The 18283-nt window shown below is 35.9% G+C and overlaps 1 protein-coding gene across 1 annotated transcript in view; it reads right to left on the bottom strand.

Annotated features, from left to right (window-relative positions):
• Positions 1-8856: 8856 nt before the first annotated feature.
• The window catches only part of LOC149775436 (heat shock 70 kDa protein 12A-like), a 37824-nt gene continuing 28397 nt past the window's right edge, over positions 8857-18283 (bottom strand). The window contains exons 3-7 of the mRNA XM_089943482.1: positions 12755-12985; positions 11360-11504; positions 9968-10082; positions 9837-9931; positions 8857-9788 (exon numbers count right to left, since the gene is read on the bottom strand). Coding sequence (XP_089799608.1) covers positions 9049-9788; positions 9837-9931; positions 9968-10082; positions 11360-11504; positions 12755-12985 — 1326 coding nt within the window. The 3' untranslated portion in view covers positions 8857-9048. The remainder of the gene's footprint in view (positions 9789-9836; positions 9932-9967; positions 10083-11359; positions 11505-12754; positions 12986-18283) is intronic.

The following is an 18283-nucleotide window of genomic DNA, read 5'->3' as shown; positions in this document are numbered from 1 at the left end:
TATATATATATATATATATATATTCCACATACATTAAAAATAACATGGATTTTAAAGTGTTGGTATATTGCAATTTGACATATCGGTATTATTGGTATATCAAATTGTGATCCGCCCATGGCGCCATAATACGCATACGTAAATAATCTATGAACTGTGTGCTGTTGGGTCTATTCATACAGATCAATAATGAAGTTCCGCTCATCAATCATTAGTGACATATGAAATTAACGATAAAAAGTAATAATAACCCTCGTTTTCTAAATGAATTTAACATGGCACACAATTTAATCGCAATCCTTTCTTTTTCCGTTTCTCCCTCCCATCTCATGCACAAGGGACAAAATGTGCAGAAATATGGAGTGAGAGAGAAAAAGAAATTAAGCTGGATAAAAAACAATGAAACTGAAATTGCACCAAGTAACCTGCAATATCATTCTTCATAATGGTATGTTTACACTTCCCCTGGGACCTCTCTAAAGAGTATATATAGTCAATGATACTAAGTTGCATTGCCGGTCGACAGTGTAAGGTAAATGTTGTGTTTACGGGACACACATATGTAATGTATTAAAGGCTTTCTTGAAGTTGCTGTTGTTTCTTAAACCTGTCATGAGGTTCTAAAACTCGATTATTATTAAATAAATATAAAAATATCGAAAAGCCGCCTCTCTCTCTCTCTCTCTCTGTCTGTGTCGACCATCGTATCAAGATAATAGCGAAAATTCATGAGAAGACAACAATAGAGGATTTTCGCTTGTGTAATACCATAACGTCTCTGAACTTATAAAGAATGATAGTAAATGTTAAGTCAAACCGACCAAATGGAGAGAGAGAGAGAGAGAGAGAGAGAGAAACAAAGAATGACATATTGGTTAGTCGATTGTGAGATAATTTCAAATAATGATTTTTGCAAAGCCTCTGATTAACAGGTTGCGTGCAGCAACCTGGTGTTTGCGGCAGCAAAGCTTTGTAATATTCGTTTTCCCACGTTCCCATCCCCATTGTGGTCTAAATATGGAGCTGAGAAACTAATAGCGTATCAGCTTGAAGTAGATAAACGTATTAAAAGCCAAATTGTGAATTACTTCACCAGTAACCACGAAAAGTAGAAAAAAGTTATAGTAAATTAATTTATGCTACGATGGACGTAGCATCTCAGATCTTACCATCAAAAAAGTTTAATCATCACACAAAACCATAGTTGTTGCCTGAAGTTAACAAAGTTGGCAATAAAGCTCGATACCTTTGGAAAAAGTGATAGAAAATTTAACGTCGCGAGGGCTTGCCCATGAATCTCCAAACTATTCAGACTCTTTTTGACCATTAGGAAACTTTGTTTCAAAATTATTAAAATTCATGCAAACTGGGCATTGAAGTGCACTGATCGTGTGACCCACTATATTCAGCATCTAAGTTTACCGACAATAAATGTGCAGATTAATAACAAATGATAAACTGTAATATATAGTCTCCCTCCCATCCCACAGCAAAATGCTTTCCTTTGTGTAAATACATTGGCCAAATTCTAGCTCAACACAAGGTATATGAAACAGAGAAAATCAAATTATGGTGGACAAGATTTGTTGATAATTCAATTATTTAAAGCTGTTTCAGTTTTCGTCCCTGTCAAATGCAAACAAGGAGCCTTTTATGTCAAAACCAGTCTTCTTTGCGCTTCCATTACAGCCTGTAACACTCATGCACGTCTAGGTGTAGGTGCTAAAGACCCAAAAAACGGGTCGCGATGGCACCAGTCGCGATCCATGCTTTCGAATTCAGCGGGGACAGGCGGGTCTTTGTTACATTTTACAAGCCGCTCTTATGACTTGTGGCCTTATGGTGGTGAATTTGTGGGGGCACAACAGTCATACTTTAAAAGTAATCGATGTCCTACCTGTCGGCCTTAACTGTCGCTGTTGCTATGCCCTTGGCCGGCCCGCCCAAGCCAATATCTTAATTCGTATGCTTACAATCTAGATGATAGAGTGATATAGAGGGTATGGAAGTTTGGGTATAATATCTATCAGCGCAGCTTATTTTCCATGGCTTTGCCGAAGACTTAACTAGTCTACGTCTTGATGAGGTCCTTTTCGACCATGTTACCTTGGCTCTTACGGCCATATACGTTTGTGGACGTTTATAATCATCGTAAAAAGGAACTGGTCGAATTAGTGCACCCTATCCTGAACGATGTATTGGCCACCTACCATTTTATAACCCTCTTTCAGACCTGTTTTAGGTTATATATATATATATATATATATATATATATATATATATATATATATATATATATATATATATATATATATATAGTTTGCGAACCCCATTCCCATTCCCATCTTTTACATCATGTAAATTTTAAAACATCCACATGACAGTAGCCAGGTCTGTTAAGTGCATTTGTGACTAAGCACCATGAAGTATTAAATATGTTGTCTTGGAAACCGTAAAACCACCGTACACTAGAAAATAGAACAATATTTGTTTATAAAGAATTAAAAAGTCTACCGTGTTATAATTTATTCAGATTAGAAATAACCTGTTGATATCAACAAGAATATAATTATCTGACACCACCCGCATGAACTGATAGTTACAAATGTTTCTCCAAACAGCCAAAGATTGAAATTTATTATCACAAATACTAACCACAGCTGTTGAATATTCAAAAACACAACAAAGCTGATAACTTTACAAATTTTGAACAGCCGCTCTTACAGAAAAAATGTATCATTTGCTTAGTATGGCATTAAATTCCGAAAAATCACTAACACAGCATTTAATAAGGTTATTGGCAAATAACATTTGCAATATCATGCCGAAAGGGTAAACTGGAATGTTAAACGTCATAATGCCAAATAAAGAGGTAGAGTCGTCATAGATAAACGCTTGACTACTCCAACACAACATCCTCTTTCATTCAGCATGTAAACAAAAGTGTTTGATTAATCGTTTCGATGGCGATAAATATATAACTAGTTTCCTAAACAAAAATAAGCTCAGTAAAACACAACATTTCTTTTCTCAAAAAAACCTTGCGGATGTTAAATTGGGGAAATCGATAGAAGTTATACAAGACGTTATATAAGATATCAAAGTATGTGTCATTTTATTTTTATTTTTTCTAATTCATACCCCAGCTGACACTTGTATCAAGCATTAGACACATTTGGAAATGGAAATTAAGCAGGAGACACAAAACTTCAACACAAAATATGGTAGAATATGTACTTAGTCTATATTGTTTACTTTCTTCATTACATCTGTAATCTTTAAGTATATATGGACCGCTAATTAAGGATAAATCTTTACATGTCACAATTTTCGACCAAAGATATTCGCCATTTTCTAATAGAAAACCCTGTATTTGTGACGTATCAGTGTCACTACCTGTTATTGTGGTTATAGCACAGTAAAGTCGCGAGAAAGAGAGGGAGAATACAAGTGCGAGTAAACTCATGTTTTATTCTTATATTTTTTAAATACTTGATTTCACAATACAACAGACATGAAGTAAACAATTAGAAACTTTATCCACACATTTCATTAATTTTATCATGTGTTCGATCACTAAAAAAGGAAACATATGATAGATATGTGACGAAATACTTTAACCATGCCAGATGGCATGTGTTATTCTTGATCAATATGTTGACCAGGTGTGGGAAAAACAATTCAGCTTCCAAATTAGTATGCATACAGTAATGACTCTATGGTCAAAAACTAAGTAACAGAAAGAAGCCGAAACAAAGAAGTGTTGTAAAATTCAACAAACAATACAATGTTAACATTAACCTTCCAAATAATTCTAAATGATCTATCACGAGTCCACAAATATAGACTGTACCGAATCGATTCCAATAATCTTGAATGTGCTGATTTAGCAACGATCTTCTTAGATTTATATATCCGGTAGGGTTGAATCAGATCACCTCGGCGTGGAAACTTTGTTTTAATTAAGTTGGAAACGTTATATAATATTAATACATATGATTGGAACGATTCACTGCAAATGGATCCACATGGAAAAGATGGATAAATCAGAACAGACGAAACCTCACGCTTACCGAATGCTCACGCTTGCAGTGTTAGTGATACGTTAGACATTCGAGAAGCACTACTGATTACGACACTTCTACCTGTCTGGGATTATGTCATTCAGTCTCTGAAAGCTTACATGAATGTTCAAACATGTATTGTGTCTGTAATATCAAAGAGAATTTATTCTGTAAGTTTCGACTGTACTCGGCTACACTTAGTCGCACAGAACTTGTTTGCTGAGCCAATATTTAAGAAAAAAATATCATTTTACAGAGAAGAAGCAGGCCCCTCCCCCAAAAAAATGATTTTTATATTATATTGTGCAATGGGGCGTATGACCAATCATCTATAGCGCGGTGAACTTTATATTCTTATTTTTCTATCTATGTGTCGCTGTTTCAGTGGAGCAAATGGTTACTTGGCTGGCATTGCAATAAAAGAAAACGACTTTAGACCGATTCTGAAACTAAGCAACTACCTGTCCGTGTCTTAGACATTGTGTTACAGTCAAGTTCGCGGTTAATTCAAAGAGAATCTTGCCGCGGTGTTGAAAAACTCGGTTTTGTAATCAGCCAGTGATATCACCGGTTGGCTTAGGCTTAGAGACGGAAAAACACGATATGATAACATGTCAGGGCTAGATTCCAAGGCAGTTTTCAAAGAGACCACCGGTATCCATTCAGTACTAAGATAGTCAAATTTTGGGCGGGTTTCTCGTAATATTATATAACACGTATTGACATTACCCAGAGTATTTTGAAGTACGAGTTCTATCAGAAGATATGTGTAAACATGTGGCAGGAATTGTTTTCAAGTTTTCTCACACAACATGATAGTGATTCATCGCGCATTGTGTGTTTTGTGCTTTGAAGCTGTCCAGCTCAGTCAGCATGACGCTGCATTCGACGACGACATCAAGATAGTATAGTAATCCCACACAATATACTTTCAGTTTCTGTCATGATATTAATATACCGACTCATTTTATTCGAAGACTCGTCGATATTACTTTTCCACTAGCATTAACTTGACCGGCCACGAGTGAAAAAGCATTGACAGCTATTCCAACGGAGGTTCCACTGACTGTGATCGAATTGGTTATTCTAGTCACATCAGGTCCAACTGTGCCCGCGTTGGCAATACCACATGCGACATCAATGATTCCACTTAAAAGTTTGTATCGTTACAGTATTCCCTGATATTTAATGATCTCGCCACGAAATAATTTTTTTGCGTCGTTGATTTAAATACCTCGATACTGTTAAGGGTCCATTATCTTCTAATGCATGCACTTTAATTACTGACCTATAGATTACTGCCCGCTCTGAGCGTTATTACTTGAGTATGTATACAAATTATACACAGTACGCATAGCCTGCTAGTGCTAGAATTTATCATCTGGGACTAATTTAAAAATAGCCTTTAACCTAACTACTACCCCTTCAAATTATATTCAGAGAACTCTTCCATTTTTATTAACCCTCAATTGGTATCATCAGTGGTATATACGACACCTGGGGAAAGCGTTGGATACTATCGACGAACTTTGTCTCACCGTGTAATGACACTCCATAGCAATTGTGTTCACGTGAAAAGGTATAATAATCCGCTTGTCTTATGTCATTCCATGTCCCAGATCCAGATGCAACTACGCCTGAGCGTTGCTGATCAAAGTCTGTTTTCATATTGTTAAATATTTAATGGCAGATTGTATCATCGAATGATCTGACAGCCAAATCGAGCAATGTTTCCAGCACAACTATTTTATGAGTTAATGGGATTTCACCAATCCAATCACCAAATGTGTTAACATAATAACCATCTGGGCTGGAATACACGTTACGATTGATGGGTTCGTTTGGGTTCCACCTCTGTTTTTCCATTTCTTCTTTTTTAAATATACAAAGGGTGAATTCACCAACTTCATCCCGAAGTTTTATATTTCAGATTTGCATTTGATCTAGGTCAGTTTGCAATGATTGAAATACATCCAACGCAGTTTGTCTCTTGGCAACAGCAGCCTGTTGAACATTGACTGGTCTGTCTTCACGAATGGAACAATATTTTTATAAAATCTGTTAAATATTTATTTAGAACAGTTTGTAACAATACCAACGTAGATAGTTTTTTGGCAATATCGGAAAATTCACTAGTATTTTATTGAGCTTTACAAAAATATCAGTCGCGGTTTTAGAGTCATCCTGGTAGTAACTATCTGTACAAATTCATCTTGATCTTAATTAAGCTTTGTTATCTTACTGTTATCGTGCATTTTTATGTTGGCACGTTAGCATCTCCATCTAGCGCACGTACCGCAATGAGTTGGTTGTTGTACATATTGAGCATCTGAACATCACGATAGATTTTATTTGTTGGTGTTGGAACAACAGGATAAAATTGATAATATAAATAATATCTGATTTAGTTTTGATTTTTGTCTACTTGTAGATGTTGACGTTACTGGTCCAGGTTGCTGAATATTTCTGAAATTCAAAGATTGGTTAAGCCAAAGTCACTATAATCAGATTGCATTCCATCGTTTATATCCTCGCTGTGTGGGACAACTACAAAGAAATTGGTTGATTGATTAACTGGCCATCTCTATCAAAATCATATTTATATGACAAAGTTGTTTCTGTTTCCGCCTCCCATGAGTATTAATGATGTAATTTAAGGTATTACCTTTCTTTTGACGGTCGTTATGTAATCTTCGACCATTTGTAAATCGGCATCTATGGAAGTCTTGAGTGCTGCTGAGAAATACACTGAACAGCCAAGAAATAAATTTTGCCAGGAATACAAAGAAAAACCTTATTGAAGAGTACCCCATGAAGGCAGTCGCATAAATTGGCGACGTTTGAAGGGTACCTCATGAAGAGACCCCATAAACTGGTTACAAACTACACTGGCATAAATTGGCGAAGTTTGAAGGTTACCCCATGGAGGTACCCCATAAAATGGCAATAAACTAAAACTGGCATAAATTGGCACAAAGAACAAATTCAGCTAATGCTATCTATTTTCGCTGCACGAAAATTCGAAGGAAGGTATTTTTGATTGTTGCTTGGATTGGGCCATTGATTTCAAATAAAATAATACTTGCTGGAAACATAACAAAACCACAGAATTGAGTAACGGGTCTGATAACAAGAGCCATTACGAAAACATGGCCTCGTATATTTGTTAATGTCATCGGTTTCCACCTCCCCCCAAAGTTGACTCCACTGTCTTTGGGTAGCCGCTTCCCTCCCCCCCCCACCTTGATTCAGGTCAGCTTGGATAGTAACCAGTGCTCCATCCAGGCTTACATACAAGGCTCAGATTGGCTTTTTTGGTTATTAATAAATCAGCATTTTACAGGTAGAAATAACATTTTTTAGTCCCCGATTTGCAAAACGGGGGCTCTCCACCTTTCTTTTTGGTTCGGTCGACCCCTTCTACTGCGAGAAGTTATTCAGGTCATCCAGTCATTTCAGGCTGGAAAGATATATAACACGAAATCCAACCGATGGAGGATATGTGAAACGAAGGATTGTGATTTACACGTGTAATAACGGTTGTAATATGATTTTATTTCTGTGTACCAAGATATTATGAGCCATTATCATTCATATCAAACAGTTTAAAAGACTATAAAAATACAAGCATATGTACATGCAAGAACATATAATGACTGGTAGGGCCAAGCCATACATCATCCTTCACTTGCAAAATTTGACTCAGAGTTATGAGTGGTTGATTCCACCTGCTGATCTGACTACCCGAGTATTTTTCTCACATGTCTCTAAATTTTGCATTGCTTTTGCTTTCCCTCTTTGTCTCATACAGTTCAGAGGTAACGAGCTTACTGACATAGATTCAGCGTGCTAAGCGAACGCTTTCATTGTACAACATCATTTGATTTCGAGACAAAATCAGACAGAAACAAGGTGTTTTTTGTTCAGGTCGAGCAAAAGCGTTTTATAAAAAAATATAATACATTTTAATTCTTAACCACTCATTTTAGTTGCGAAAATCCGGGTGATTGACTGGTCTAATGCACTCCCCATTTCTGATCACTGCCATTTCACCTCTGTCCTCATGGGGTCGAGTCTCGAACTCAGCCAATGCGGGTATGAGAGCTTGCTAGCAGCTTCTCGTGGGTTTGTAGTTCTTCCTCATGTTATCCCGGGTCCTTCATTCACTATTTATACTGCCCGCCATGTATTATCCTCTTGTGTGCTGAAAATGGTATTGAGCCCGTTCGACAAAAGTCTATAATATGGAAGCGAAAATGTTTTATTGATCGATAAACCTTCTGAAGTACATGTATACTCAATACATGCTATATGGGACATATTGTGAAGTGTATAGAAAAGAACTTTATCATAATCTGTGTAATTGCCAAACAAATTATAATTTCTATACGTAATATTTATATGTGTTGTTTCATCTTGCATGAATGATACTATACAACTATACATATTGCTTGGGATGATGATGATGAGAGAAATCAAGTCAAATTTATTGCAAACAATCCATTAACCATGGCAGGTATAAAGTAAATTAGCCATGGTCAACACAAAAAAACGTTATATATATATATATATATATATATATATATATATATATATATATATATATATATATATATATATATTAATTTGGGTCCTATACTTTAAAGTATCCATTTTGTATCAGTACCTTAATTAACACATTTAATTTGGGTCCTATATTTTAAAGTATACATTTTTGTATCAGTATAGACAATCTCCCTAATTCACCACGATATATTCCATTCTGATAAATTAAATTAATCCTATATTACTACACACCTTTTCCTTGACAAAAGATTTACCTCATTGAATACAGTCGAACGATTGCAACCTTTTGTATTAAAAGATTCATTGATAAACACGTGGATTAGTCATTAAATATGATATGTGTCTATAATAACTATATTTTCTTCCAAAGTCTGTATGAAGAGTATTTCCATCAAGATGTATATCTGTTGTAGGCAATCTATGTCTTGAACTCTTTGCCTGTAGTTTTATCAACTCCTTTGACTCTGAGTTCAGTTCCCCCATATATCATTGTCACATCAACCTTCCGCTTCCAACATCCGATTGTGTCAGGCATTTCAACCATCAGAGTCTTGCATCCATTATCATCAACGTATGTCGGATTCTGTAAATCAGACTGATAGATTTCAATCTCAACAGCTTTCTCATTTTCATTGAACAATCCGTACGTTTGTTTCGTCTGCTCTTGATTCAAAGAAACAATCTGATCCCTTCTGACATGAATATCGAAGATCCCCATGCACCGAAATGATCCATCACTCTTTCTTACTTTTCTTTTTTCATCGTGTCTATCAGGATCAAACGGTATGCATGCTTTTACTCCATAGGTGAAGCAACAAATTCTGCTCTTGAAGATGTCAGGATTGTGGCCAAAAAGAACGGCTCCTTTCAATACAGCATGTAAAGGATTTATTGATACAAATACCTTTCTTGCTGGAAAAGCCTCTCTGATCTTGTGTTGCACAATTGGTGCTTCAGCAAAGCATCCAACCAACAAAACTTTCTCAATACCTTGTGTGGATTCCTCATGGAATTTTAACTGAAGGTGTTCCACTATTAAGGCTATGGTCTCACCATATAGCTCTTTCGGAATAGTCTCTAAATTGAATGTCAAGCCAGTCTTCTGCTTACTAAAGGAGTCTGAATACTTAGTCGGGTTTACTTTGAGTTCCTCTTTGACTTTTTCCCATATGTCATCCGGAAGAGGAAGTTTTATCCATTATTTGCCACGCTGATTTTCGTCCCGTATATTGACTTTCTGGTTTTCAAAATCTTGCTCTATTTTCAACAGATCGCCTAGTTTGCATTGTGCAAATGCTGAATTTCCATCTTCAGTTCGAAAGACATCTCTGACCAACTAGAAGAAGGAGTCATTTATCCTCTGTCCTCCCCATGGTCCACCGTTTGCTCTGAGGATCTGTCTCAGATGCCCGTCATCCATTACTTCCACTGCAGTTATATCGACTGTCCCACCTTTAGAAGAAAAGAGATTAACAAGAGCATTTTAATGTTTATTAAATGGCTGTTTTCTATCATTTCATCAGATAAAATCAGCACACATTGTGTAGTCACAACTGAAGAGATAAGGTCAACAAAAACTGATGTTATTACAGAATATCAATATTAATTAGTGTCACGTGTATCACTCATTTAAAACGCAATATTTTAACACCTAACTTCAACAATACACATTTGCAATGAAGCTGCTACAGGTCTTTATTTTCTTCTAAAATATGCTCTTTAATCTTATCCTTAGAGACCTTTGAATGAGCAAAGGCTTTCTCCATCCAACCATTTTCATAGCCATTTTATTTTGCTTGCTACTATACCAAATGATGTTATATGTATAATCAGCCTTTCGCTTCCAACACCCGACTGTGTTGGGCATTTCACCCTCAGAGTCCCGAGCTTCTTGTACCCGTTATCATAAACGTATGTCGGATTCTGTAAAACAGACTAATATATTTCAATGTCAACAGCTTTTTGATTTTCATTGAACGGACTGTACGTTTGTTTCGGCTGCTCTTGATTCAAAGAAACAATCTGATCCCTTCTGACATGAATATCAAGGATCCCCATGCACCAAAATGATCCATCAATCTTTCTTACTTTTCTTTTTCATCGTCTCTGTCAGGATTAAAAGGTATCCTTGTTTCTACTCCATAGGTGAAGCAACAAATCCTGCTCTTGAAGATGTCAGGATTGTGGCCAAAAAGAACTGCTCCTTTCAATACAGCATGTAAAGGATTTATTGGTACAAATACCCTTTTTGCTGAAACAGCCTCTCTGATCTTGTGTTGCACAATTGGTGCTTCACCAAAGCGTCCAACCAACAGCATTTTCTAAATACCTTATAAAATAATTAGCAGAAACTGTTATTACCAAATGCAATTAGCAGTTCTGTTACACAAATTTGATCAATTTCATCATAAACTCGAGTGAGAGTGTGCGAAGATAATTCTTACAGGATAACTAAAGATTCCAGATTCAACACCAGAGGTAGACAGGGCTTGATTTATCCGTTGACTTCTTGTGTGAAATTATACGCCATCAAACACTCTGGCATATATTGTCATCAAAAGAATTTTACTCCCCTTGCAAATGAACACTCACAACCAAATAAAACTCTTGAACATTGTCATCTGGATTATTTGTATGTGTGTGAATGATCTGACTGCCACGTATTTCAAACCTAAACAGTTTAATTGTATATGAACCATTTAGGGATTCTAACATATTGCCTTACTAACCTCCCAAATCCACTATCATGAATTTGTCTCCAACACTTCCTAGTCCATCCATATCGGTCTTCCCCTGGGGAGAAAGATACATACAGTATATCGCAGCAGCCTCTGGCTCTAGGGCCAAGATCAGCTGACTGTCTGGAATTCCAGCCTGTGAGTAAAGGAAATATTAAATTAACAATGAAGCCCCTGTTCACGTCACGATTATTTTCTTGGTAGGGTAACTCTCCTTCATCCTCCTGCCACAATCGAGAGATGAAATCCCCAGTCGTTTATTCGTGTTTTCTATGATATGAAATGTTCTGTTTTCTTAACGTCAGTGGTTTATATTAGCATAATATACAACTGTGTAAAAGAGTATTCAAAACAATAAAAGTCCAAGGGTTAATATTGTGGCTTCCTAGTTTTATAATATTATTCTGAAAGATTGGGTTTGAGGAAATATTTTATTAAAATATTAAACTATATTTTCCGAAAGGCACACTGCCAAGTTTACAAACTCTTAGTTTAGTGTCTTTGATTCCTAATCATCACTGATCCTTCTAGCTGGAGGACTATAAACATTCTGAGTGTAGATTAGCCAGGTAAAACTATAGCATAGAAGATATAAATTAAAATACTCTTAGATCATTTATAAACGTAATATCCCATTATCGCCAATGATTAGGTCAAAATATGAGGACAAGGTGAATTATACTAAGTAAGAAATAGAGCCAGATTACAATATTTTTTTTTTCTCAGACGATTGTCAAAAGGCTTTTAAAAGGCAAACCGTGGTGCCTTTAATTGTAAAGGTTATTTGTTTGACCCAGAAGAATGTGGAATAACTTGTCATAAAGTTGAGGAAAATGTTTTTTTTACAACCTTGATTTCAGTGGGGAAGAATAGCATAGTCCCGTCTTAAGCAAACCAGTATTAATATTGAGAACTTCAATATAAATTTCTTAGCCTACTATAGCAACCGCAGATAACATACATGAATGAACAATTATATACGTGTAAAATCGCTACTAAGATTGCTTCTATAAAACTTTTAGTATCGATTTTGTCCGATCGCTTTAAAATTATGAAACATTATAAGCGTAAACAAAACAAACTGTATGAAATGGACAAGAGGTGTGGTTCTTCAGTAGTTTTAATCTATCAGACTTAACCATTCATTATTCATTTTTCTTTTGTGATCCCTTCACACTGTAAGTGAATATCATCTCTCTTTCTCTCTCTCTCTCTCTCTTTCTCTCTCTCTCTTTCTCTCTCTCTCTCTCTCTCTCTCTCTCTCAACATGCAGGATTTTACTGTGTATTTTGCGTTAAGGTTTCCAGTGGGGTGGTGCTTCAAACAGAGTTTTTTTAACTGTTTGTTCACCTTCCTTTATTGAAAAATTAAAAATAGTAAAATTACCTTGACCGCAGATTTCCTCATGGCACTTTTAGCATCATCGTTCCAGATTGCAGGAACAGTCAGAACCCACCTGATGTTAGTCTCTTGAATCGTTTGGTTTCTATCATTTAATCCTTTGAGGCAATGCCTTTTGAGTCCCTCAATAAACTTTGCCATGACAAATGTAATCGGTTCATGTCTCCCACCGTAGTCTTCTGCACTACCTAGTTTACGTTCATCGTCTTTGAAGTCCTATAACAATCAAATATTCAAACCTTCCAAATGCGGAAAACTTGTTTATAAATGTCTATTGTGAGGTACTTTCTATATATGTATAGGCGTGCTAAGGGAAACAATTTTATGAAGCCTCCTAATTCACCACTACCCCCATTATCGTCATTATGAAAATATTGCATGTACTTTCCAACATTTTGTTCCTCTTCTAATCCATATGTAGTTTTTGGTTTCTGTCATTCATAAGTGGGTTTAAAAGATTTCGTAGTAACGAAATAATGGAAAAGTGGATGCAAGTGATCACGAAATGATTATTTTTCGTGCGACAATAGCACATGCCTCACTTTACACGCATTCTGTGATGCCAGGACACTTTACGCAATATTACAAATATAAATATTTACTGTCGTGCAGCGATCTTTTGGTCGTATTTCATAATTCTAATGCTGTTGTGAGCATGTAGTTTTGTATAGTTTTCATCGATACTTCCACAGCTTTCATTCTATTACTTACGAATTTTCAATCATCGGTACTAAAATCTCGGAATTTAAGTAGCTTTTCCAGGTGGAAACTTGTACGGCTGTTTGTTCTGTTCCAAATGTTAATTGTATCCATTGTATCCTGGAAATGTTTCTTAAATCTTAGTTTTATTCCTTGTATATTAATTATCATGATATATACTACTTTCATGATGTCTTTCTTTCATCATGTTTAACCAATGTCGTATTTCTATTTGCTGTCAGAAGAATGTATAGATACAAGAAGAAAGCTCAGTTGTATTTGTACAAGAACAAGCCAAAACAAAAATGCACACATCAACCTCTTGACTGAGTTCTACAAAAAAAGATGAAGCTTTACCAGTTAGCATCTAATGAAATAGTATCACTTTTCAGCTTGTGTTTAACAGAAATATATAAAACGTTGGTGGCGATGTCGTACAATAAAATGCACACAATCTAAAGCGACGGCGCAACTTGGCGAAAGTTATATTATTTTGCTTTAGCATTATAGATCTTGTTTGAAATTTGACATTCAGATGAAATACGGTCAGCTTTACACGTAGTGCGCTGTTTTTTTTAAACCATATGCACAAATTCAAGTATATAATATATATATATATATATATATATATATATATATATATATATATATATATATATATATATATATATATCGGTACTGCTAATTGCATTTGTTAATAATGAATTTAGTATTTTTTAAAAATTATAATTCAAGTGCACCATTCAGGTGTCCTGTATATTTTATTATCGTTTCATATAATTGATTAGAATTTTATATATAGGGGTACTTGTTGTTCTATTATATATCCTTGCTCAGATATCTATTCCATTCAGTAAGTTCACATATATATATATATATATATATATATATATATATATATATATATATATATATATTCTTGCGTGGTGTAATCGTCTGTTGGTTAATGTTATCCTGAGTTTGATCAAAAACGATGTTATTATGCAGATAAGTGATCAATGTTGAATGGATAGACTAGAGTTTTAAGCGGGGATATAGATAGAACTACACGTGCCTCTATATAGAAAATAGAACATTCTAATCAATGATATTAAACAATACTAAATTGTACAAAACATTTGACAGGTGCACTTCTATTATAAAATAATTACCAGAAACCGTTATTACCAAATGCATTTAGCAGTTCTGTTACACAAATATGATCAATTTCATCATAAACTCGAGTGAGAGTGTGCGAAGATAATTCTTACAGGATAACTAAAGATTCCAGATTCAACACCAGAGGTACAGGGCTTGATTTATCCGTTGACTTCTTGTGTGATGCTGCCTTCAATAACCTCCCTCTCTCTCTCTCTCTTTCTCTCTCTCTCGCATCCAACGTTGTAAGACCTCAGCTACAATATGGATCCATTCTACGTCCCCATTATGTTGCGGTGTTGTGTCTGGCGTTATGTCGTTGTGTAGTTGTGTGCAACTATTTCCCTTGCTCTCTTCTCCCCCTTTCTGAATCGACTATTTACCATTTTACGCAATCGTCAATCAAGATTTCCAATACACGTTCCTTAGAATTGTATTTAACGAGACAAAATACTCGCTATTCTTCCTAGGAGTTAAGACTTTGGCTTCTTGCAAAACTTAGACTAAATAATTTTGCGATGTAGATAATTGATACAACACAACATTTTGCATGGGAAACCCACCCCTTATTTAACTTAGCCAGTCAGGACTAGAATTATCTAAAAAGAAAGTAGCATACGCCTCGCCGGGCTTGAGTAATTCCTCAGATTCCCGCACTTTCTTAATCAGCCGATTTCTGGATAGTCTCGTATTATGACATTTATTTCAACGAGTACAAAGTTGTATCTGCATCCTTTCAACTTTTTCATTTTCCGATACTTATACCTCAAATTCACCTAGCCTTGTCAATCTATTTGACCGTTATCAAATGGGGACCTCATTCAAAATCAATTATACCCAAACGAGCTATAGTTCAATCCCTAGCCATAACACGTTACCTAAACACAATCATTTAATTAATTAGCTATGTTTCACGCTGACCCTACAACGTACACTCAGATGTTTCCATAACATTTACAGAATTCACACTTTTGCATGAATAACTCTTTGTATCTGTATGATCGCATAAAAGTACCATTCGTGAGTGTTTGGGCACTGATTCCGCCAAAGAATTCCTGCAAAGTGAGTCATGCAAACTTGTGATAATAAAATCAAAGATGAAAAATTACAGACTCGTGCCCAATTGCATCTGCTTTTCTGTTACGGTTATACCACGAAACCGTCTGGAACGACCTAAGAATGACAGAATCCAATACAAGTCCGACCTCCTACTACCAGCACTCAATATGTGCCTTTCTAATATGCACTGAAAATGGACCAGCATGAATCACGAACTTATCCATCCTTGATTGATAGAAATTCTGTATAACAGAGCAAATTACCAAAGAACTATACGTAAGAAAGCGTTACTAAACATAATACCATTCTTAAATGCAAAAGTTGTCTTAGGATTTTGTCAGGACGTGGCCTATGTCCTAATAGCAAGAGAAAAGTTGAATTTCCCTGGAAAAACAAAGAAGAGTAGCACCTAAATGTGATCGTTTTAAGTTAAAAAATTTGAGCAAAATTCAGTAATTGAGATAGGTACTTTATAGCGATGAGTAATCTTATTCACTTGTATACACAGGTCAAATAACGCTCATAAACAAGTTATACAATAGCTTATAATCACGAGTTATTGCATTATCTCCTTAATCAAAAGTGAGACTTTATACAAGATTTGTTCGACCTTTACAGTTAACATCATATTAATCACTTTTGATACACGTGACGTGATCCAAATTGACCGAAAACCTTTACAAATGAGTGACCAAATAAAAATAATAAAAGGTTGGAAGGATAAACGTTAGCTAGGTCTTACACTCTTATTCTCACTTCTGATAACAAATCAGCAAGTGGCATGTATCTTTCAAGGACAAGCTCTAAGCCAGTTGCAATTCTCGAGAAATATATTATACATGAATCAATCATATACAAAGTCGATGGGATGGGATGGTGACGCTAGGCATATAGAAAAAGTCTGTGGACGAATTCATTTATAAATCAAAGCACTGTTAGAAGCTTAAGCCTTCGGCTTCTTATAAATCGCCGTAAGCCAATATTTTTTGTTTCTCTTTAGCAGATAATGAAAGCCTTCGTTCTTCGTACTCAAAGGCATTTTACTATTGTTCACTTATATCAAAGCACAAGAGAACGCGAATGTATTCAGCAGACAATTAGTTGATTTTGTTGTTACATTTAATTGTTGCTTTTGTTATCCGTTATATTTATTTACCACTTTAAAGTAATAATAAATTAGGTCAGTAGTATTCGCAAACCTTCCCGTGTGTTTATAAACCCCACAAACATGCACACAGACACACACACACACACACACACACACACACACATACACACACACACACACACGCCGAATTTAAAAACAGCATCAAGGCTGTGAAAAATGCAAAACCCTTAGTCATTTCAGAACTTAAATGTCTCGAGTGTGTCCGTAATATTGTCTACTTGTTGGCAATTCGAATCAAATGAGATTCTTTAGTAGCACGGTCACTCCATTTGCATGACAAATATATTTTTTAAGCAAAAGATGTGATGTAGCTAATCGTGTTTAATAATCTCCGTAAATTTAGCTATATTAGCGATTTTGTATTTTTACAGAACTAGGTGAAAGCAGCCTAACCCCCTCCAACTTTGTTTTCCTTTCAAGCGCACACGTTCAAATATGAACGTTGCCAATAGGCACCACTAAAAGACGAAGAACATGGGGTGGTTTAAGATTTTAACGTAAAATTACTAACTGACAAAACCTTTAGCATCGTACTAATCAGGACACTGGCAAATATTTACTTCATTTCTTGTAAATTAGAGCAGTTAATATCCCGTTTTCGTATTTATGCTCCAGTATTTTTCCATTTTCGCCACCATGGTGTCTAACACACTATTCAAAATGTTTGTTTTTTTCTATAACCATCGAGTACAGTTTGGTAATTGTATTGAGACTTTTTTGTCCCGCCGTGATAAGTTCTAAATAGACACGTATTCGCGAAAGCAGCCGTAAAGAGATTATTTTACCAGCTCTGTCAGTTACTCCGGTTACTACTGATATGACTCCAGCAATATTTCAGATCGATGTGCCTATAATAGTTAGGGAAGTCATGTCATGGATCGACACACCCAGACCACTCGTAGTTGCCTCGACGATTCGGTAAATAACATCTACAACCACATACATAAGCTTGTTCTTCATGAGCAACGCGGTTCTCTTGGTAATTTCATCTCACAGCTGTTGTTCCGCCTCGGTTATTCCTCGATTACTTTTACGTCATTAACATTAAGGCTCCGACCTAGAATGACACGGCACCACCAAATAACGTTGGTTGTCGTCCACCGCCCCGGGTTAAATTGATCAACAGCTTCAAGTGGGAGTGTAAGAACATACCGATCAAAATAAAAAAAAATGTTTGAGCGTCATCACCTATGTGAAGCAATGTTTTCCAGGGCATGATGTCAAATCTAGGATAATGATGCCACTTTCCCTTGTGCGGGGAATCATCTATGCAAGTTCATTCCGCATAAACATACCTAGAAAATGTTTGACTGACTTTGCCATAGCCAGCAACTCAAAATTAGTCAACGGTGAAACCAGAACCAAGACCCACATCCTCTCGGAAGCTTTTGACTCTCATGCCTGGATATTCGACGCCCTTTACCATTTTGTATGTCCTCCAAAAGTCGTGT

This window comes from Sinohyriopsis cumingii, chromosome 19, assembly GCF_028554795.1.
Source record: "Sinohyriopsis cumingii isolate HCF-2022 chromosome 19, ASM2855479v2, whole genome shotgun sequence".
Lineage (NCBI taxonomy): Eukaryota > Metazoa > Mollusca > Bivalvia > Unionida > Unionidae > Sinohyriopsis > Sinohyriopsis cumingii.
Note: the sequence above shows the minus strand (reverse complement) of the source record. Positions and strands in the feature narration are given on the sequence as shown.